At 44.4% G+C, this 23,084-nt stretch overlaps 1 protein-coding gene across 1 annotated transcript in view; it reads left to right on the plus strand.

Moving 5' to 3' along the window:
• SLC1A1 (solute carrier family 1 member 1) overlaps positions 1-23,084 on the plus strand; it is an 83,522-nt gene that overhangs the window by 36,167 nt on the left and 24,271 nt on the right. Inside the window, exons 2-6 of the mRNA XM_004373473.1 lie at positions 1,421-1,561; positions 15,573-15,665; positions 17,553-17,667; positions 18,898-18,940; positions 21,551-21,649. Of these exons, the coding sequence (XP_004373530.1) occupies positions 1,421-1,561; positions 15,573-15,665; positions 17,553-17,667; positions 18,898-18,940; positions 21,551-21,649 (491 nt within the window). The remainder of the gene's footprint in view (positions 1-1,420; positions 1,562-15,572; positions 15,666-17,552; positions 17,668-18,897; positions 18,941-21,550; positions 21,650-23,084) is intronic.

Raw genomic sequence — 23,084 nt, forward strand, 5'->3', positions numbered from 1 at the left:
CACCTAGTGGCTCCGCGGGAGAAAGACCTGGTGATCTGCTCCTGGAAAGATTGCAGCCTGGGAAACCCTATGGGGCAGTTCAGCTCTGTCACATGGGGTCACTATGAGTCAAATTCACATCTCTTTTCATTGCTTAGGGTTCTTAGCTGTTCCCAAACAACTCAGCACGTTCTCATACAAATTATTTGAGTTTGTGGATTAGCATAAATATAGGGTGACTATGAGTTGGAATCGACTCAAGGGTGAGTTTAGGTTTTTTTATTTGTTTTGTTTTGGATTAGCATATCTGGTGATACCCTCCTTGAATCGTCTGGACTTTTGTTCATTTTACATCTGATTAGCATGTTGTCCACCAGGGGTTGATAATGGAAAATAAATGTGAAAGTCAACCTAGCCCTTTTTATTTCTTGGTTTTAAAAAAAAGAGCTGTGGGTTTGGCAGAGGGGGGCAGTTAGACATTACTAAAACTATTTGGAAGAGGCTGAAAGATGAAATACTAAAAAATGTGTGGTTTTTCATTATCAATGCCATGATTACCACAGGTAATAGAGAATTGGCCCTAAATTGTGTTTTCCACGCAAGTGAAGCATTTCATACAGGCATCTTGTTAAGGCAGACTTTCGGGAAATGTGTCAGATTTCTTAATATTGACCATTTCCCTGCAGTCTCATAATTGTAAGCCTCAGTATACAAGGTACTCAGGATCGGAAGCTTTGTCCAAAGCCTCTTGAATCAAGCAGACTAGAACACATCATTCTCTAGGATTAACTGAAAAGAATGCAAAGCGTTCGAGAACATAATTGTGCAACAATAAGGTAAATGTACCAAACCAATGGAATCTTATGTTGCTATTAAAATTGTACAAGTTAACAGGGAAGCATATTTATGCTAAAAATACATTAGAAAACTTTGTCATAAAAATTTATGATAAAAAGTATGACAAAAATGAGAGAAGATACCAACTGATATGTAAACTATAAAATATGTCAAAGATCTCTGCAGGTAGGACAAAGAATAAAGGTGGTGTGTGAAACAAAATAGATACATTGGGTTGAGTGAAGGGATGACTGTTTTTTTCCGGTCTCAGAAAAACTCTTCGATGTGTTGTCATCTTCTCGAATTCTGTGATGTGCTGTCATTATGATAAATGGAATTGAAGAGAAAGAAAAGCAATGAAAACAAAAGCTTTTATGCACAGAATATTTTCTGCAGATGTTTTTGGATGATGTGTACTTTCCACTCATTACCTTTTAAGGTGTGATTTTTTTTTTAAGTCTAAAATTCATAGACTCTTGGAGATCATCTCAAGTGCCTTTCTTGTCATTAAAACTTGTCATTTTTTGTGTTTTTCCATAGAAATGTGTACTGGAGAACTCAACCACGTTCCTCTTTTCTTTTTCCCAATCTCTGTTTGTTTTAGGGATTGTCACGGGAGTCTTAGTTCGAGAATACAGCCAACTCTCTAGTCTGGATAAATTCTACTTTGCTTTTCCTGGAGAAATTCTCATGAGGATGCTGAAGCTCATCATTTTGCCATTAATTATATCCAGCATGATTACAGGTAACTGGAGAAAACTGATGTTCTCTAAGATTATTTAAGGTGACTTCACATACATTGTACTTTTCTAATTATGGCAAAAATTAAATGCATTAAATGTGTGTCTCTCTCCCCCTCCTCTTCCCTCCCTTGCCCCTCCCTACCTCCCTCTCTTTCTTTCTCTCTCTCTCCTCATCCCCCTCCCTCCCGCTCCATCTCTCTGTCTCTGTCTCCCTCACACACACACATACACACGCATACACACGTGCACGCACACGTACTTTTCACTTGAAAAGTGTCTGTTTGCTTGGGTAGAAATATTTCATTACTCACAAAGTGGCATTGCTTTGTGGCATGGCTGTGCCCTTAGCCCTGTCCACCACAGCTCAAGTGTTCATTTGACCAATCACATGGTATCTTGTGAGGAAGATGTTATTTTCAAACATATTATAAATAAAATTCTATCCGGGACACAGAAGGCAAAAAGGGGGCATATTTGGTCACTGAAATGTCAGCCAGTATCCTTAGGCAAATGTGGGTGTCAGTTTTGATCATATTTTCAGTATTATCTGTCTTTTGTGTCCCAGCCGTGGCTGTCCTGTGCCCAAACATTGCAGCAGCACCTCAGGGCCCTGTCACTTCCATGCCTCCACAGAACTCAGACCTTGCTACCTACTGGTCCTGGAAATTCACCACAGGGACCAGCAGACAAGTACTGTGGGAAAGATTTGATTACAGGTTTGGACCATATTAAAAAAGCCCGGCATTTTTAAATCGGAACTTGTGACACCGTTGATTTGGAAATGATTTTTCCCTTATTGATCATTATATTGCAGGGTTCCTTTAAAGAGCAAGCTCCCTTGTGTAGCTAGATATTCCTTTGGTTTGCAAAAATGTCATCTGTCTGGGTATGGTAAACTTCACGTAGAACCTGTGCATGCTGTAGTCTCTTGTACTTATCTTAATCCTGGAAATAGGTAAAATGTGGCCTGATAGTCGTTAGTGTTGTCAGCTTGAAAATCAAGGTTTTATATAACCATGCAGTTACCAAAAGTAAAAACCAAACCCATTGCCATCAAGTGGATTCTGACTCATAGTGACCCTATAGGACAGACCCGAACAGCCCATAGGGTTTCTAAGGCTCACTTACTTTGGGCATGTTATCAGGAAGGATCAGTCCCTGGAGAGGGACATCATGCTTGGCAAAGTAGAGGGTCAGTGAAAAAGAGGAAGACCCTTGATGAGATGGATTGACACAGTGGCTGCAACAGTGGGCTCAAACATAGCAACGATTGTGAGGATGGCGCAGGACTGGGCAACTTTTCATTCTGTTATACATGGGGTTGCCATGAGTCCCAACAACTCAACAGCACCTAACAATAACAACAACAGCAATCTTTACGGAAGCAGACTGCCACATCTTTCTCCCGAAGAGCGGCTGGTGGGTTCAAATTGCCGACCTTTGGGTTAGCAGCTGAGCACTTTAACTACTGCACCATCAGGGCTCCATTACAATATCCCCTTCTAGAACATTTTTCTCCACTGCCACTGAAGAGACTTGAGGCTGATCTGTGGAGTACTGGACATTGGCTGAGGGGAAGGGAGAAGGGGTGTCAAACTCTGCTACATTCAATAACTGCATTGCTTGAAGAGGTGTAGCATTTGGCCATTGAACTTCCCAAATGCCAAACTCAGACTAGAACACCTTATGGAGCCTTGCTCATAAGTGGTCTTGGTGTTCTTGGCTTATTAGAAACCTAAAGAGAACATTTAATTATTTTTATTTATGTATTTAATGATGCTTTGAAATTCCTGGCTTCTTCTAGGCTTAGCTGTTTGAAGGCCAAATTATCAGACCAATTGTTTGTCCCACATAATGTTTATTTAAGGAGCCCTAGTGGACCAGTGGTTAGGCACTTAGCTGCTAACTGAAGGGTTGGCAGTTTGAACCCCCCAGTGACTCTGCGGGAGAAAAGACCTGGCAATCTGCCCCCATAAAGATTACAGCTTAAGAAACCCTTTGAGGCCGTTCTACTCTCCTATGGGTTGCTATGAGTCTGAATCAATTCGATGGCACACAACAACAAGAACGGGTGTTTATTTATTTGTTTAACTTCAAATTATTGTATTTTAAAATTGGAAGATTTTACATAAAGTCCAGATTTCTGGCTTCCTCTGGGAAAAAATTAAGATCTGGAAGCATTGGGTCCACATTCCCACGTGGCAACAATGGCCTGGAGCTCAGAGACACCTACTCCTTTAGTTGGAGCAAATGCATTTGAGGATGCCACAGTCTCCACCACTCCCTATTGCCTAACACCTAGTCCACTTTACTGATTTATGTTACCTTCCTGGCCCCTGTAGGTATGGCACTTACAATTCCCTAGAATTTTCTCCATATCAGAGACTCTGAATTTTTCCTTAGGCTACTTTAAGCAGTTAATGAAAGGTTTGTACTCTCTCCCAAGGAAAACATTCACACTTGTACATATATATGGTATTTTAGACATAATTGCACAAGACTCATAAACCCCCTGATAAATAACACTATCTGATTCTCATATCTGAAGCATAGAAGATTGATCTAAATTAGGCAGCAAATAAAAAAAAAAAAAAAACATGTAGTAGACCAGGTTTTTTAAAAAGGTAAAAATACATGTATGAATATACTAGTTCTATAACGTTGGGTGTTTGAAAAGACATGCAGCTGTTGGCAGTCAATGGCTAGTGAGATTTTTTTGCAGTCTGGCTGTTTCATGTGCTAGCTCAGCCTTGCAAATACTCTAGGGAAATCGTTTACAACCACCAGCATTCCACTCACAGAAGCCCCCTGCTTTCCTAAACTGGAGCACAGATCTGGCGTCTCTTCATTTTCCCTAGCAGTTGGGCAGGAGCTAGGGAGAGAGAGAGTCTTTACCCATTCTTTTGACATGGAGCAGGAAAGAAGCCAAAGATGCAAGGGACGTGAGCAAAGCAGGCTGGTGGCAATGATGCTGTTGTTGTTGTTGAGTGCCGCTGAATCGATTCTTACTCCTACAACCCCATGTGGCAGAGTAGAACTGCCCGTTAGGGTTTTCTAGGCGGTAATCTTTATGGAAGCCGATCTCCAGGTCTTCCTCCCACCGAGCCTCTGCGTGAACCACCTCCCTTTCGGCTGGCAGCCGAGCACTTAACCATTGTACCACCAAGGTATTCATGTTTAAATTGTCAAGTTAAAAGTAAAAAGCAACAACATCCAGTGTTGGCAAGATTGAGAAAAGATGAGCACATTCATGCATTTTTCAGGAACAAACTTTCTGGAGGGCAGGTTGGTACATGTTCTGATCCATCTGCCAAGTAATTCCACTTCTGGGAATTTATCAGAAAGAAAAAAATCAGAGATATATTCAAAGATAGGTACAAGGATGTTCATGGTAGCATTTTTATAATAGTGATAAATTATAAGCAACCTAAATATGAGGTATATCTGTAAATTTTAGGATAAAAACAAACACAGACCAAACCCATTGCTTTCAAGGCAATTCTGACTCATGGCAACCCCATCTGTTACACAGTAGAACCGAGCTCCATAGGGTTTTCTTGTAATCTTTACAAGAAGCAGATTGCCAGGCCTTTCTTACACAGTGCTGCCGGGTGGGTTCAGGCTGTCAACCTTTAGTCTAGTAGTTGAGCGCAAACCATTTGTGCCACCCAGAGACCTTGATAAATTTGGACCAAAAAAAAAAACACCAAACCTGTTGCTGTCAAGTTGATTCCAACTCCTGGTGACCCTAAATTCGGCTGCTACCTATTAAAAACTTTGTTTGGGAAACATATTTAATGACATGTAGAAATGTTCCTGATACAGTGTGAAGTGAGGGCATAAAGCAAATTACACAACAGACAGTTTCACAAACACAACAGGATGTTGTGTGCAGTCCCAATGTTATTAATATTTGAATACATTTTTTTAAAATTAGCGTAAAAGCCAAAAGGTGAACAGTAGTTGCGTCTGGGTGGTAAGAAAACATGATTCTTTCCACTTCTCATTTTGCAGGTGAACATGTTATGTTTAAAACCAGAAGAAGGTGGGAGATGTTGTTTGTTTCTTTGTTTTGTTTTAAGAAAGAAAGAGGCAGTGGGACAGATTCTGGGATGGATTCTGCTGGGTGCCCTCACCTTGCCTCAGGGGTTTTCCTTCCCCCTCCTTCTCGGGGGTCCCCTCTGCCCCAGCTCTGTCCCTGCCAGCGCAGCACCACCTGAACCCTGCTACACGGGTCCCTTCCCCAAGCCCCTCAGTAGTCCTCAGCCTCCCCTTGTAGTGAATGTGAGGGGATTCGAGGCTGATCAAGAAGAGAGAGATGACCCCACATGCTGTTAATTGGGGCGACGCGCTGACAGCCACGTGCGGGGGTGGTCCCCCACAGCAGGAGGTCTTCTGGATGCAAGTGTAGTACAGTCGCAGGGAGCCATCAGAACAGGAAGGAAAAAAACCAAAAAAAAACCAAACCCATTGCCATTGAGTCGATTCCGACTCGTGGTGACCCTATAGGACAGAGCAGAACTGCCCCATAGGGTTTCCAAGGAGCAGCTGGCGGATTCGAACTGCCGACCTTTTGTTTAGCAGCCGAGCTCTTAACCACTGTGTCACCAGGGCTCCAGAACAGGAAGAGGGGATGAAAAACCCAGGGAAGAGGAGAAGAGTGGCGGGGGCGGTGGCTTACATACATCTGGGGGACATCCTCGTGCAGCAAGCTGGGGAGTCCCTGGGTCAGAGGACCCTGAAGGCAGTAACCTAGAGCCGTTGAATTGATTCTGACTCATGACAACCCATATGTTACAGAGTAGAACTCAGCTCCAAACTTTCCTCAGCTGTAATCTTTAAGGGAGGAGCCTCGTGGTGCAGTGGTTAAGCACTCGCCTGCTAACTGAAAGGTCGGCGGTTCGAACCCACCAGGAGGAAGATGTGACACTCTGCTTCCATAAAGATCACAACCTTGGAACACTGTGGGGCAGTTCTTCTCTGTCCTGTACGGTTGCTATGAGTCAAAATCTGCTGGATGGCAACAGGTTAATCTTTAAGGAAGCAGATCACCAGGGCTTTCTTCCGTAGTGCCACTAGGTGGGTTCAAACCATTAACTTTTAGGTTAGTAGCTGATCGCAAACCACTTGCACCACCCAGAGACCCTAAAAACCCACACCAAACCAGTTGCCGTCGAGTCAACTCTGAGTCATGGCGACCCCAAGTGTGTCAGAGTAGAACTGTGCTCCATGAGGTTTTCTTTTCAACGGCTGCGTTTCAGAAGTAGATCTCCAGGCCTTTCTTCCAAAGAGCCTCTGCGTGGACTGGATCCTCCAGCCTTTTGGTTAGCAGCCAAACACACTAACCATTTGCATCACCCAGCAGCTCCTATTGCATGATATTAAGAAATTATTGATCATTTTGTTAAATGTGATAATGGCATATAGTTATATAAGAAAATACCCCTTTTTAAAAAAATGCATACTGAATTATGTAGGGATGAAGTGACGTAATGCCTGGAATTTGCTTTAAAACAGAAAAAAAGACACAGTGGACCTAATCTCAAGGCACTTTCAGAAACAGACCGTGGGGCACGGACAGACAGAATCATAGCCGTAATTTACGTCCTGAGGAGAATGCTCACGCCATTATCTGTGCTCGAGCCCTGCTAACCTTTAAGTTTCTAAGCTGTATTCAGTCAAACCAGCTGGGAAATAGTAGAGGAAATGGCTTCTGAGCATGCCTGAGAATTGTGGCTCTGGAGAAATCCCGGCCAGCTCTCACCAGCCAGCAAGTTTAAATTCAGGTCACATTTTCTCTAGTACTTGATTGTACTGACCTGGGCATCGTACAATCAGCACACGAATGGACCATCCCCACCTCCCCAGGGGCCCCGCAGCATCCTTCTGGTGCTTCCTCAGTTATGCTTGGAAAGAGGTGCCAGTCGCTTCCACTCCAGCCTCTTTGCCACCACTGCCTCGGGTGTTTTGGATTGAATTGTGTCCCCCCAAAATATGCATTGGAATCCTGTACCTGGGGATGAGATCCTGTTTGGAAATAGGGTTTTGTGTTACGTTAATGAAGCCATATCCATGTAGGGTGGATCCTAAACCTCATCACTGCTGAGTTATAACAAGAGCAGATGAGACACAGAGATACTCATCAAACTGGGGAAGACATACGCTCTCTGATGACCACGGAAGCAGAGGAATCTACAAGCCCAGGAATTCCAAAGATTTCTGGATACTAGAAGCTGAAATGGTGTAGGAGCGGGCAGTGTTATGTTCTATTGTACATAGGGTCGCTATGCGTCGGAACCGACTCAACAGCACCTAACAACAACAGAAGCTGAACCAGACAGAGAGGGACCTCTCCTTAGAACTACACCCTGAATGCAGACTCCTAGTCTCCTGAATTGTGAGAAAATAAATTTCTGTTCGTTAAAGCCACTCTCTTGTGGTATTTGTGTCACAGCAGCATTAGGTAACCTAGATGCTGGGCAGAAGGGTTCCACTGGGCACTGCTGCCGCCCCTCTGGTCGTGAGAGCTCCCCTTTGCCCCTGGATCTGAGATAGAGCGAGAGCTCCATGCTCTACAGCGCAGCTGAGACCAGGCTGCTCCTTGGGACGGTGCTTTACTAAAGGTGTGAGGATATCCAAAAGCAGGTTTAAAAACTAACAGCGACATCCAGCTGTCCTCGGAGTAGCTCTTCCTGGAGCCCCAGGGTCCCTTAACAGGGGCTGTCACTCTGCTTAGCTGCCAGCCTGCCTCCAGGAGTCTTGGGCCAGCTCATCCCACCCCATGAAGGTGTCCCAAGCATCCTACGCCCGAGGTTCCAATACTTGACTCTAGGTCTAAGAAGGAGGAATTTCGCCATCACACAGTTCTTCCTGTCCTGAGACGGGGGCTTTTCCTGGGATGATTGAAAATGTGGAATATCCTTTTCAGAGGAAACCCCACTTCAGGCCTCAAGGGGATGGGGTTGCCTTGTGGGCCCATCAGTGCACTAACAGTAGAATCTGTGCCATTAGTGCATGCTGGGTTATCTATGCAGTCCCTGGGCGGTGCCAATGGTTAAAACACTTGGCTGCTAACCAGAAGATTGGAGGTTTGAGTCCACCCAGAGGCACCTGAAAGACAGGCCTGACAATCTGCTTCCGAAAAATCAGCCTTTGAAAACCCTACGGAGTAGTTCGAAGCCCTGACATACATGGGGTCGCCGTGAGTCAGAATCTTCTCAACGGCAGCTGGAAAAGAAATTTACCAAGTACAAATGAAGTTCCAGGCACCGTACTAGGCATCTTAAGTGTTCTGTTTCTCACCCTCAGAACAGCTGGGCAAGCTAAGATTGTTCATTTTCCTCCTCACAGTTACTCTTAAGGGGCTTTAGACATTTCAAACCTCCATTTTGTAAATGAGGAGACTAAGTCTGGGATGGAAGGCCAGCATTTGAACCCAGTGTGTCTCACTAAAACCCATGCTTGTTTCTCTCTGTGCCGGTGGCCTCTCCGCTGGTGACAGAGAGGTAGGAGTCATCTACATGCGCAGGTATTATGGATTGAATTGTGTGCTCCTAAAATAGGTGTCACCTTGGCTAGGCCATAAATGGAGGGCAGTCATGTGGTTGCCCTCCATTTTGTGATCTGATGTGATTATCCTATGTGCTGTAAATCCTAACCTCTATGATGTTAGTGAGGCAGGATTAAAGGCAGTTGTGTTAATGAGGCAGGACTCAATCTACAGGATTAGGTTGTATCTTGAGTCAGTCGCTTTTAAGATATAGGAGAGATTAAACAAGCAATCGAGTGAGCAGAGAGAGGGACCTCGTACCACTAAGAAAGAAGAGCCAGGAGCAGAGCTCATCCTTTGGACCCAGGGTCCCTGCGCTGAGAAACTCCTAGACCCAGGGGATGATTGATGACAAGGTCCTTCTCCCAGAGCCAACAGAGAGAGAAAGCCTTCCCTGACGCCCTGAATTTGGACTTTCATCCTCCTAAACTGTGAGAGAATAAATTTCTGTTTGTTAAAGCCATCTACTTGTGTATTTCTGTTACAGCAGCACTAGAGAGCTAAGACAGTGGGGTTTTAACTCCCGTGCAACAGTGAGTTTCTTGGATGTTGTGTCCATTCAAAATTGTCAAAGCGAGACCAAAAAAACCTTTTAATTACGGAGTTCATTTTGACACCTTCTTAACAGCAAGGTGGAAAGAGATTGTCACGAAAACTTTGTTCTCCTGTGGGTGGTAGCTTAATCAGAGTGCTCTTGGGGGAGGCTTTTGCCCTCGCGTGTTTATTTTTAAAACACTATTATTTAGCCCACGGCAACTGCTTCCTTTGTAGTGTTTTTTGAAAAAAGTTGAGATTACTGCTGGGGCCAGGAGCCAGCACCCAGCCATCAGAGCTGCCTCCTGAGGTGAAGAAATCAAAGGCTGTGTCCTAAAATAAAAAGCTAGCAGGTGCCTCTAACCGCCACGGACAACCTTGGATTGTATGCCTGTTTCTGGGCTACAGCCCATCCTCAGAAGTGCCCCCGGTTTTAAAGGACAGTCCAGAACTCACTGTTAACTGGACTCCACCACTCGCCAGTGTATGACTCTTGCATGCTATGGAGGCATTCTGAGCTGCACCTTTCTCCTCTGTAAAATGGGATATGTCGACCTCATCAGGTTATGGAGTCCCTGGGTGGCACAAACGGTTAAGCATTCGACTACTAGCTGAAAAATTGGCTGTTTGAAGCCACCCGGTGGAACTGCAGAAGAAAGTCCTGGCAGTCTGCTTCCAGAAGGTCACAGCCATTGAAAACCTTATGGAGCACAGTTCTACTCTGCATACATGGGGTTGCCATGAGTCGGAATCTCCTCAATGGCAACTGACAACAACATCAGGTTATAGTAAGAATGAAAGGAGATGGTGCACTTAACAGGAGCCCTGGTGGCATAGTGGTTAAAGCACTCGGCTGCTAACCAAAAGGTCGGCGGTTCAAACCCATCAGCTGCTCTGTGGGAGAAAGACGTGGCAATCTGCTTCCGTAAAGATTACAACCTTGCGAACCCTACAGGGCAGTTCTGTTCTGTCCTATAGGGTCGTGATAAGTCAGAATCGACTTGACAGCAATGGGTTTGGTTTGGGTTTTCGGCGCACTGAACATAGTCATTGCTCAATGCGCAGTGCCCGTTGCCATCATTGTCATCATCACTGTTACAGTAATAATAATAGTAGTTGTTGTTGCTGTTGGAAAGTAGAGTGTTCAGACCATCCAGACGGGTATTTTATAGTTATGTTGAGTTCTGTGACGTTCCTATTATAAACCAAAACCGAACCCATTGCTGTCAAGTCTCGTCTGACTCATGGTGACCCCACGTGTTACAGAGTAAAACTGCTCCGTAGGGTTTTCTTGGCTGTAAGCTTTTACTAAAGGAGCCCTGGTGGCGCAGCGGTTATGCACTCGACTGCTAACTGAAAGGTCAGCAGTTCAAACCCACCAGCCCACTTCAAGGGAGAAAAATGGGGCAGCCTGCTTCTATAAAGATTACAGCCTTGGAATCCCTATGGGGCAGTTCTACTCTGCCCTATAGAGTTGCTGTGAGTTGGAATCAACTCGACGGCAACGGGTTTGGTTTGTTTGGTTTTGGCGGTGCAGTGGTTAAGCATTTGGCTGACAACCAAAATGTTGGTGGTTCGAACTCACCAGCTGCTCTTCGGGAGAAAGATGTGGCGGTCTGCTTCTGTAAAGATTGAAACCCTATGGGGCAGTTCTACTCTGTCCTATAGGGTCGCTATAAGTTGGAATTGACTTGATGGCAGTGGGTTTGGTTTTAATCTTTTATGGAAGCAGATTGCCAGGCCTTTCTTCCATGGTGCTGCTGGGTGGGTTTGAACTGCCAACTTTAGCTTAGTGGTGGAACACAAACCATTTGTGTCACCCGGGAACCCTGTACCTATTATAGAGGTTTGCAGAGATAGGGCTGTGTTCAACCATATGTTCCCTCCCTCTAAGGTGGCCACCACCCCTGCCCCCAGCAAAGCATTATAAAGCGTCCAAGAGCCTAGATTTGGGGGCCACTTTACCGCCTGATCACTGAGGACCAGAAAGGTAGAGGAGTAGCTCTAGAGATGTAAAGAAGTCCAATTGTTGATTTGAATAAGCTTGTGGTCTCTCCAGGGACATTGTCAGACTGAGGTGGAGGGCTGGCAAAGAAATCACTACGGGAGAGGTGCTGCACTCCAGCAGAGAGGAACTGGCTGCCTCCTTCTAGACTGTATTAGTTTAACATCTTTCCACCAAGAATCTCATTATCATGAAGCATTTTGTTGCCAGCTGGGTCCTGGAGTAGAAGCAGAGATACCAGCCCCTGGCCAAATTGTTAAAACAGATGAAGACATATCAGCATATGCTGGCAACAGTTTACCCGCATAGATTTAATTTGCTTCGCTGCTGGAAGGAAATCCTGAGAGGATGTTGAACCACATACCTGAGGGCGGTTCTGCAGCTGCCCCCGGACCTGACATTGGCAGCACCCAGGGGCTGGGACCTGCTTACATTGGTCATCTACTGAGGAAGGACAAGGTGTCTGGACAAACATCAGCTAGTAGGTCAGGGTTGCAGGTGCTCTACCTGTTAACTTGGAATTCTCTTAAATTGGCGATTTTCTGGTGGGTTTTTTGTTTTTAGCCTACCATTGTTATCCACCACCCGTATGTCAGTGTGTCATACTGTGGTGGCTTGCGTGTTGCTGTGGTCCAGGTGTATATGCCACTGGTATCTCACATACCAGCAGGGTCACCTGTGGTGGACAGATTTCATCGGAGCTTCCAGACTAAGACAGACTAGGAAGAAAGGCCTGGTGATCTACTTCTGAAAATTAGCCAGTGAAAACCTTGTGTGTCACAACAGAACGTTGTCTGACTCATTTGCTTTGGACGCGTCATCAGGAGGAATCAGTTGCTAGAGGAAGACATCATGTTTGGTGAAGTAGAGGGCCAGTGAGGGTGAGGGAGACCCTTGGTGAGATGGATTGACACAGTGGCCACAAGGATGGTCTCAAACATGCCAGTGATTCTGAAGATGGCACAGGACCGCGCAGTATTTCATTCTGTTGTACATAAGGTCGCCCTGAGTCGGAATCGACTCCATGGCAGCTAATGACAGCAGCCATTGTTATTATAAATACATAATTGTTTACCCAGTGTTCTGAACTCGAAAGTTGAACAGGCACATTTATAACCACATAGCATACTTAGCAGTTTTGTATATTTACATTATTGCTTGCTCTTTCTTTTAGAGTCTTAAACTAAATATGAAAGGTCATTTGTTTCTGAATTGTGACCTTCAGTCTGTCTTGATTTTTTTTTTTTTTATCTTGTTCTTTGCATAATTCTTACTTTAAATTGTCTTACCATCAGGAAAAGGCAGTGTCCTCAGCACACCCAACTTCATTTTTTCCAAAGAAAGAGACTAGAATCTATCGTTAAGGTTATCCTAGGGTGCCACTGTTGCAATATGCCCATCAGGTGGTAATTGTTCGGTCTTGTCCGGAGGCTGGTGAACGGCCTTCATGACATTCTGGGGTGACTGCTGAAGAGGCCAGAGCTCCTTCTCTGGAAACACTAACTGCCAAAGGAGCAATGAGCAGCCAGAGGACCGGTGTGTTTAGAGTGAGGAATGACTTGTTCTGCCATCGTGACGATTATAGCTTCCTTTGGGACTTTTCCTGTGCACCATATAGGTACAATCATACAGAAGGAGCATAATCCCCCCGTCACTAAAGAAAATGGATGGGCCTTTTATAGCGTGAGGAGTGGACGTAAAGCTACCTGTGCCTGTTCGTGGTAGACCTTTGTGTATGCAGAGGTTTGCTGCCTTGGCCTTGGGGTTGCCTTGCGACAGCCTCTTCATCTTTCCTGCTGCCCTGTACCGCAGACTTTGCAAACAGTTATGGGAAAACAACAACGACGACCATTATTATTATATTTGTTTACCAAAACAATGCTCTGCACTCTAAAATTGAAATGTGACTGTCATTTGACTCAAAATGAGATTCTCATTTTGGAAATCAGACAGGGTAAGGTCTGAAACCTCAAATACTTGCTGAAAAATGACATGATTCTTTCTCAGTTTGCCCCATGGCCCACGTAGAAGTAGAGCTGCTTCCCACTTATGGGAGCACCTATGACAGAGGGCAAGGGTTTCTACCCAGGAGGAATCTATGCCTTCCACCTGCAGTACAGCTCTCCATGGCTTTCCAGAAAACCCTGTCAAGTCCAGACAATACTCAGTCATTTTACTGGCAGCCAAAGACCATTTGAAACTAGATCTAAAGATGTGTTAGATTAGCTGCTGCTGAGTCATCCCCTAGACCTCGACTCATGACAACCCCATGCACAACGGAATCAGACCCTTGTCATCCATGGAGTTTTCATTGGCTCATTTTCAGAAATAGATCACCAGGCCTTTCTTCCTATTCCATCTGGAAGCTCCGCTGAAACCTGTTCAGCATCATAGCAACACAGAAGCCTCCACTGACTGACAGGTGGTGGCTGTGCTTGAGGTCCTTTGGCCAGGAAGCAAACCTAGATCTCCCTCGTGGAAGGCGGGAATTTTATCACTGAACCATCACTGGCCTCACGTTATTGTTAGGTGCCATGGAATCAGTTCCGACTCATAGCAACCCTGTGTACTACGGAACGAGACACTGCCCAGTCCTGTGCCATCCCCACAATCACTGCACACTGTTGAAGCCCCTGTGTCAATCCATCTCGTCGAGGGTCCTTACTCTTTTTCACTAACCCTCCACTTTAGCAAGCATGATGTCCTTCCCAGGGACTGGTCCCTCCTGATACAATGTCCAAAGTATGTGAGACGAAGTCTTGCCATCCTCACTTCCAAGGAGCACTCTGGCTGTACTTCTTCCAAGACAGATGTCTTAGTTCTCCTGGCAGTCCATGGTATATTTGATATTCTTTGCCAACCCCATAATGCACCTCATAAGTCTCTTAAGTTACCTGGGCCCTCGGAATTTATTTATATCCTACCTCTTTTGATCAGAAATTTTAAAGTGTCTTACAATGGAAGCCGTACACAATAATGTTGTTAATGTAGAAGCAATTTGAAAATCATGAAAAGAGAAAGGAAATATGCTAGCCAGGATGGATAATGAAATTACTGTGATTTATTATTGAATTTGTCCCTGAGACTATCTAAAGATCCAGCAATAAGTGAATAATTAAGTATGTTATAGTACACCCACAGGACAGAAGATCATGTCACCATTAAATTTATCCCCAGGGTGAATTTTTAATGATGAGAAACTGCTTATAAGACAGTATTAAGAAGAGAGAGAATTAAAAACTATAAAATTATCTTAGCTATGTCGACAAAAAGAGAGAAAATGTTGGAAAAAAAATTCACCAGCGTGTTAACTGTGGCTGATGAGATGAAGTGATCTTTGTTTTCATCTTTATATTTCCCTCTTTTTTTCAGATATTTGTGATGAACATATATTGCTTTTATAATCAAACGTAAAAGTTAGTTTTTTAATTGACTCTGAGCTTCCTGGCAGAAAAGGCAAAAAGGGAAACAGTCTTGAGTTACACGATTCTCATTATGTGATAAAAGGACTATGTTCATTCTTCAAGATACACTTTTCCTGATACTGAGTTCCAAAAGGGGTTTATCCTAAGAGGTGTTGAGTGATGTGATGTGCAAAATCTTGATAATGTTCTAAGAGCAACTGCAGAAGGGAGACTCCTTCTGGATGTGTCTCATCACCACGCCCAAGAAAAGCCAAAGGCCTGGCACGGTAGACTAAGGCCCTGAGGACCCCACTTGGCTTCCCTCTCTGAATTCTGTGTTTGGGATTTTGAAGCGCATCTTCCTCCCGTTGCCTCTTATCCTTTAAAAATGTGGGAGACAGGCCTAATAGATGCAGAGAACAGCTCTCAGCTTTTCCTTTCATACCTTGAAGACTGAAGCACCAATCCTGGAAGTTGATCTTCTAAACATTACTACCATTTGACTCCCTGCCCCCTCTCAGGTGTTGCTGCACTGGATTCCAACATATCCGGAAAAATTGGTCTGCGTGCTGTCATGTATTATTTCTGCACAACTATCAGCGCTGTTATTCTAGGTAAAGTTTATTTCTGAATCCTTATTCCTGTATGTGATCGTGACTTTTCATTCAAAAACTAGTGGAGCTTTTTAAATGCCCCCCTTTTTTCTTTAATCAGAAAATAGTATTGTCACACTACCATGAAGCTTTTTGGCTTGATGTCTACATAGTTCCTTCTGCGTGAAGAAGATATAATACTGACTGAAGTTATTAATGTCTCTAGTAAGAAACAGAAAGAGGGTAACATGTCTGTGCCTTGTCAAGGTCGTTGGGTAGAAGGAAGCCAAGCCAAGAGCTTATATAATCCTTAAACTAGTGAGTCGATAATAGTAGATGGAGTATAATTATAAAATATTTCCAGAAAGATAACATTTCAGTATTTCACATTTCATATATTACCAAGAGTTAACAGAGTCTTGCCAAGGGTAAGTCCCACTTGAAGAAGGGAGAAGGTTCTAGTAAGGGAGGATAGCTGCTCTTGAACCTGTGGCGTTCTCTTGTGAAGAAAGCTCATCCCGCCCTTTGTGACCTAGCGTGACATTTGAAGAAGGATGCCTAGAATGGGAAAGGAGGCAGGGAACGTGACTCAGGTGCCACAGTCAGCTTGACCCTGGCAGCCCTGCTCGAATAAATTAATAAGTTTTGGAGATGAACTTAGGGTGAGGTTTTAGTGGTATTAGGCCAGGGGACCTAGAAGGACCTGAACTCTGCCTCAAGGGAAGAGCACGTCTCCTCATGAGGTTCCTGAGGAAGACAGACACAAAAAAAAAAGGCGCAGGGAGAAAGCAAGATACTGCTTTATTTATGACCAGTCCAGTTGCTGTCAAGTTGACTCTGACTCAGGGTGACCCCGTGTGTGTCAGAGTAAAACTGTGCTTCATGGGGATTTCAGTGGCTGATTTTTCAGAAGTAGATCTCCAGGTCTACTGGACTCAAACCTCCAGCCTTTCAGTTAAGAACCATTTGCACCACGCAGGGACTCCACTTTATTACTAGCTGGACGTGTATCCCTTCTGCACCCCCGAAAGGGCAGAGTGGATCATACCCACTCATGGCCTTCCTGTTGCCCCTTCCCAGTAGCACAACTGACCCATTCAGCACCCTGAAATCCTACCCCGCCCCCGGATTAGCATTTCCTCCTCTCTTCCTGGGGCAGAGGGATGTTTTTCTCCATCACTCTCCTCTAGTCAAACAGCCTCCGATGCTTTGGTGTCTTCTACAGCATCCCACCTCACATGATAGGAACCCATGCTTCCAAAGGCCAAGATGGCGCCCTATCACTTAGCTCTGAAAGACACTCCACCCTGTAGACAGTTCTTCCTCACAGCCAGTGAACTGTCTCTCCCTGTAGCTCCTGTTTACTTGTCCTCATTCCACCCACTTAGAGTCACATAGAACAATACTTTCCCCCCTCACGACAACTTTCCAGATATTTGAAGCCCTGCCACATGGAAGGAAGGTAAGGCTTGTTGTGTGTAATGCCAGGAGGATAACCAGGATCTGTGGGTAAAAGTTAAAGAAAGATAGTATACAAGTCCTCTGGGTTGGAAAATGAATCACACTCACCCCAGAGCTGCCTAGGCTAGTCTCATAAGCTAAAGAAGACAATATTCTGGTCAGCAAGTGTTTCCAGAAGCAATCCTGGGATTCAGTCCCCGCATTTAAAAAAAAACAAAACAGAACAGCAATATGCATTTTTTTTTTTTTAACTTTTTTGAGGGAAAGAGTTCTGCTTTTTCATGTAATGGGAAATTAAGGCTGCTACTGAGGTCCCAGCTGAGGCTCAGCAGGCTCATGGGGTATTGCCTAGCACCACCATGCCTGCTGGTTCTGAGAGGGATGCACCAGGGATGCCAGGTGTTCTGGAAGGTTCTTAATGCTCTGTGGGGCTGTCTTTGATTGCAGGAATCGTGCTGGTGATGAGCATCAAGCCTGGTGTCAGCCAGAAAATGGATGCCATGGGCAGGGTGGGCAGTACCCCTGAAGTCAGCACGGTAGACGCCTTGCTGGACCTGATCAGGTGAGTGTCCTCCAGGAGGGTGGCTCCATGGCGTCGACCCGGGCAGTCATGCCGGGCCCTGCATGTGGTTTAATGCTCTGCTGCCACCTTGAAATTTCTCAAAAATTTTTAATTAACGCAGACCCTGGGTTGAGAACGTCAGGCTTATGGACAACTCATACTTGCCGTTTAATGTTATTCAGATTTGCCCCAGGGCTTCCAACCGGTTATTTTCGGTTCAACCCCTGCTGAGAATTTGCATTTCCACCCCAGATTTACTGAATCAGAATCTACATTTTAACAAGATCCCCAGTGCTTCTTATGTATTTTACAAGCTCCCCAGGTGATTCTTAGGTATACATAAGGATACATAAGGATGTATACCTAAGAATCACCTGGGGATCTTGTTAAAATGTAGATTCTGAAGCAGTTGGGGCCAGAAGTTGGTCAGTTAACAAAAAATAACAGAGAATCATTAAAAAAACAGTATAGATGTACGTTACATATTTTATTTTCACTTAAAACTTGAATGCATTTATTTGCCAATTTTTATGTAGTATGTCAATTAATTGGAATTCCGTATCATTTTTATTGCATAGACAGCCCTTATAAATCCATCCTCTACAATGTTCAGATTCTGTTTCCATAAAGTGGATCGAGGAAAACTAGAAATTGCAAAAAAAAATCTGAGTGCCAGATCCTTCCAGTTTTTTTTGTTTTTGTTTTTGTTTTTAATTTCAACTGTCTTCCCACGCTTAATTCAACCGCCAAAATATTAGTCACTTGTCTTTATTTAATATGGGCATTCAGCTTAGGGTTTATAGAAACCACAGCTTCTTTTTCATGCTTGTATTTTCATAACTTTACATAATATTTATATTTGGCATAAAGAATTTGGAGATGTACAATGGACTCTTGGTCAATATACATCCTCAATGATGAAAACAGAAATGTGCAGGATATTAAAGAATTGTCTCTTGACTGTGAGTATTCACCCACCAATGAGATGTTTCACCGAGGAAAGCAAGTGAGTTATCAGTGAATCAGTTAAGTGAGGTCTAGGTAGGAGCGCTTCCTATACTTGCTTGAAGCTCAGCATCATCTTAACACAAGGAAGTATTGTGCAATGGTGAAGCTGGAAGAAAATCCAGGATTCTAGTTCTGTATTACATACCTTTCCATCAATGTATTGGGTCTGACAGCGAACACTTTTTTGCCCTAACATAATACTGCCTTTCATGTCTCCCCCAGGAATATGTTCCCTGAGAACCTTGTCCAAGCCTGTTTCGAGCAGGTAATGTTAAAGACTTTTGCCCTCCAGTAGCTCTCTTCTTCCCATCATCAAATGAGATTTTTTTTTTTTCCCCTGTTGGGACCCAAGAAATGGAACTGGCCTATCAAAAATGGTAGCAGGAAGTGCACCCATGAATGGAGGGTTTCAGAGCACTCCCTGCCTGGTATCCCTGGTCTGTCCGGCACACGGTGTAGTGCATGCCTTAGCTTACTCTGTTCCCGTTTCTTCTATGCTTATTTCCCCCAAAGGGCTCAAATGGAGCAGGGTCAGGAATCTGTCAATCAATGAGCATGTTTAAATATGGCCTCCAGTACCTGTTGTTGCAGAGCCATGTTGTATTCCTGAAGAGCAGTGCAGCGAAGTGAGAAAAAGTTTGCTCTCCATCCCCGCTGTCCTTTCCCTCTAGTGCTGGGAAATCAGTATCTAACCTGTGCAGTGAGGTTAGTGTACCTGGGATTCGGACTTCTCCTTAATCATCACGTCCCCATTTCTGTGGCTCTGGGGGCAGTCGTGGATCAGTGGTAGAATTCTCATCTTCGGTGCTGAAGACCTGGGTTTGATTCCCAGCCAGTGCACCTCGTGCGTAAGCACCACCCATCTGTCAGGGGATGGGTGTGTGGCTATGAAGCTGAACAGGTTTCAGCAGAACTTCTAGACTAAGACAGACTAGGAAGAAAGACCTCGTGATCTACTTTCGAAAATCAGCCAGTGAAAACCCTATGGATCACAGTGATCCCGTCCACAACCCATCATGGGAATGGCGCAGGACCAGGCAGCGTTCAGTTCCATGGAGCATGGGGTCACCATGAGCTGAGGGCCAACTCGACGGCAGCTAACAGCAACAACAGCTGGGACTCTCCAGAATAACAACAAAGTCATGATTCTTTTCCTCTAAGAAAATTTAACAATCTCTTCACTTCATTTACTTCAAGCCTTTTTCTCCTGTTTGTCTAAGCGCTTTAAGACAGCTGAATCTATCACAAGCAGCTGTGTTCATTTACATGAATTACATGAACAGAGCCCTCTGTGTAGACTCACAGAAACAGCAATTAAATTGCTCCCGGCAAATCTCCACGAGGCACAGAACCACCTCTATTTTGGGAGTGCCTTTGCAGTCAGTCACAGTGGTCATTTATAAGGTTCTTGGTGTTGACAAAACCCTATAGGAGTAACATTTATGCCCGGTGTAATGATACACTGGCTCTTTCTTAAACTTCCATGCTGAACCTACGCAGAACCAAACAGCTGAAGGAACGGAAGGGAATTCAACAGAAATCTCACCGACTGAATAGCCCTAAAAAGAAATGTTGGTTATGGAACAACCATAGAGTCAAATCTTTCTTTTTTATGTAATTTATTTTATTTTTGTTGTTGTTGTTGAGAATATATACAGCAGAACATGCACCAATTCAACAATGTCTGCGTGTTCGATTCAGTGACCTTGATCACATCCTTTGACTTGTACAACCATTCTCACCCTCCTTTTCTGAGTTGTTCCTCCCCCATTGACATAGACTCACTGCCCCGGAACTTCCTATCTAATCTTTCAAGTTGCTGCTGTCAGTTTGATCCCATGTAGGTAGATCTTTTCTTCCTTTAATTTTTTTGTATGAAACTATACACAGCAAAAGATGCACCATTTCAACAGTTTTTACATGTACATTTTACATGTTTAAAAGATGGATTACGTTTGTCAAGTTGTGCTAGATAGACCTTAAAAGAGCACAGTGCTCAGGGTGGACAAGTCAGATTTTTCTCGGTGTTTATTAAAGTCATCGTGACTGCATTTAGAAATGATGAGGTGTTTTTCCCAGATGAGGGGCACAGGGTGTTTGTTAAGGGTGATGACAAAATTGGAAATGGTTACTGGTGATTGTCACCCAACGGTATCGTTGTTGTTAGTTGCCATCGAGTTGTTACAAGTTGGTAAACGCAATTCATGTCACTGAATCGTACATGTAAAAATGGTTGAAACGCTTTGTTATATATATTTCACCACCAGAAAAATTTAAAAAACAAAGAGATAACAAAAATGATTGGAGGAATCACTGTATAGTCTGTCAAACCAGTTAACCAGTTGCCATCCAATTGACCCCGACCTATGGCACCCCCGTTGTGTGTCAGAGTAGAACTGCACCCCATAGGGTTTTCAGTGGCTGATTTTTTGGAAGTAGATCACCAAGCCTTTCTTCCAAAGTGCCTCCAGGTGAACTCGAACCTCCAACCTTTCAGTTAGCAACCGAGCCTGTTAACTGTTTGTACCACCCAGGAACTCTGGGGTCTGTCAAAACACCAAAAATACAACCTACACTTTCTTTTACATTATTGCTCTGTTAGTCTGTCCCTTATTATAAAAGTGAGAGAACATTCTGGTATTATTGAATGGTGGTTGTTGGGGGGTCAGTGGTTTGGATTTCTTGATCCTACTTTTGGTTCCAAAACCTCATGATTTGTACCATCAAACACTGGAGCCAACAGAGGTGTCAGAAGTAGAACCTTTGAGCAGCACTTGTTTGGCCAAAACGATGTTTTCCTGTGGTTTAGCCTCAGAAGCTTACAAAAACTCTCTTTGTGTTTGCTTGTGTGTTTTTGTTCTTCCCTGACGTGCAGTACAAAACCACACGTGAAGAAGTGGAGTCTACAGGTGAACCAGTGACGAACCTGACGGAAGAGTCTGTCACAGCTGCCATGACGACCACAGTTGCCAAGGTACCGTTTGCTTTGTTGTCTCCTACTCTCTTTCCCCAGGGCCTGCGACGTGAGGTAGCAACATGACATGGGGAAGGCAGTGAGCCCTGCTGCCTCTACATCACCTCGACTCCTGTGGTAGAGTCAAGTTTCTCTTTAGATTTGTAAGCCTGTGTAAGCATGGAATGCAGGTCCACAACTACTTATCTAAAACCCTCTGGCTAGATGTGAGTCAGACTTCAGACTTCAGAAGACCATGCACTGTGTACACCGCATACTGTGTCACCCCCTCACGTGGGATGGGCAAAAACACTCCCGAATCAAGTGCATCGATATTTCTGTGCAAAATCACAAACGTCCCCGCCAGGTGAGAGAAGGAAAGACTACCAATAGCTTCATCTCAGCTCAGGTTAGGTTTTGCCACCAAGAGAGTTTTCCATAAACTCACCAATAGGCTTTCAGAGCTCTGGGGATTTCAAGTTGGAGGTTAGAAGGTGTGGCCCTGAAGTGGTACATTTTACGTCTGTAGGAGATTTCTCCCTGAACACCCCCTGCCTTCACACAGGATGGGAATATTTACAGGAAAAGGAAATATTTGTAGACTTAAAAATTCAAATGAACTAGACCACGGTGGCTCCCTGCTTCCTGCCGCAGGAATATGAACTCCTCTGGTAGAGTTCTGAGCCCCCAGAAAATGACTGCTCTCGAGTTTTCCTATCTGCACCCACCTCCTCAGTTACCGCTCATTCCTGCCTTTCAATGCGGTTCCACAAATATTTTCTGAGTCCTGTCTCTATGCCAGACCCTGCTGGACATTGGGTTGCAATGGAGAAAAGACAGACATGGCTTCTGGCCTTATGTGAAGTGAGGAGTATGACGATAGGGAAGAGCAAGTGTTTTGGGGAACACAATCAAAAACCAAACCCGTTGCCTTTGAGTCAATTCCAACTCATAACAACCCTATAGGACAGAGAAGAACTGCACCATAGGATCTCAAAGGCTGTAATCTTTATGGAAGCAGACTGCCACATCTTTCTCCCGAAGAGCAGCTGGCGGGCTCAAACTGCCAACCTTTTGGTTAGCGGACAAGTGCTTGACCACTGTGCCACCAGAGCTCCTCGGGAACACAACAAACCAAAAACCAAACCAAACTCGTTGCCATCTTAAGACGTACGTCTGCTAACCAAAAGATCGGCAGTTCAAATCCACCAGGTGCTCCTTGGAAACTCCATGGGGCAGTTCTACTCTGTCCTATAGGGAACACAACAAGACGGTTTAAATTTGTTTTAGGGCCATGAAGGATGAATCAGAATCATCCAAGTAGGGCAGAGAGGTCCAGTAGGTGCATAATGACTTTTGCCATTGTTGTTGTTAGGTGTCGTCAAGTCGATTTTGACTCCTAGTGAGCCCGTGTGACAGATTAGAACTGCCCCATAGGGTTTTCTAGGCTGTAATC

This window comes from Trichechus manatus, unplaced genomic scaffold (genome assembly GCF_000243295.1).
Source record: "Trichechus manatus latirostris isolate Lorelei unplaced genomic scaffold, TriManLat1.0 scaffold00025, whole genome shotgun sequence".
NCBI classification, from domain to species: Eukaryota; Metazoa; Chordata; class Mammalia; order Sirenia; family Trichechidae; genus Trichechus; species Trichechus manatus.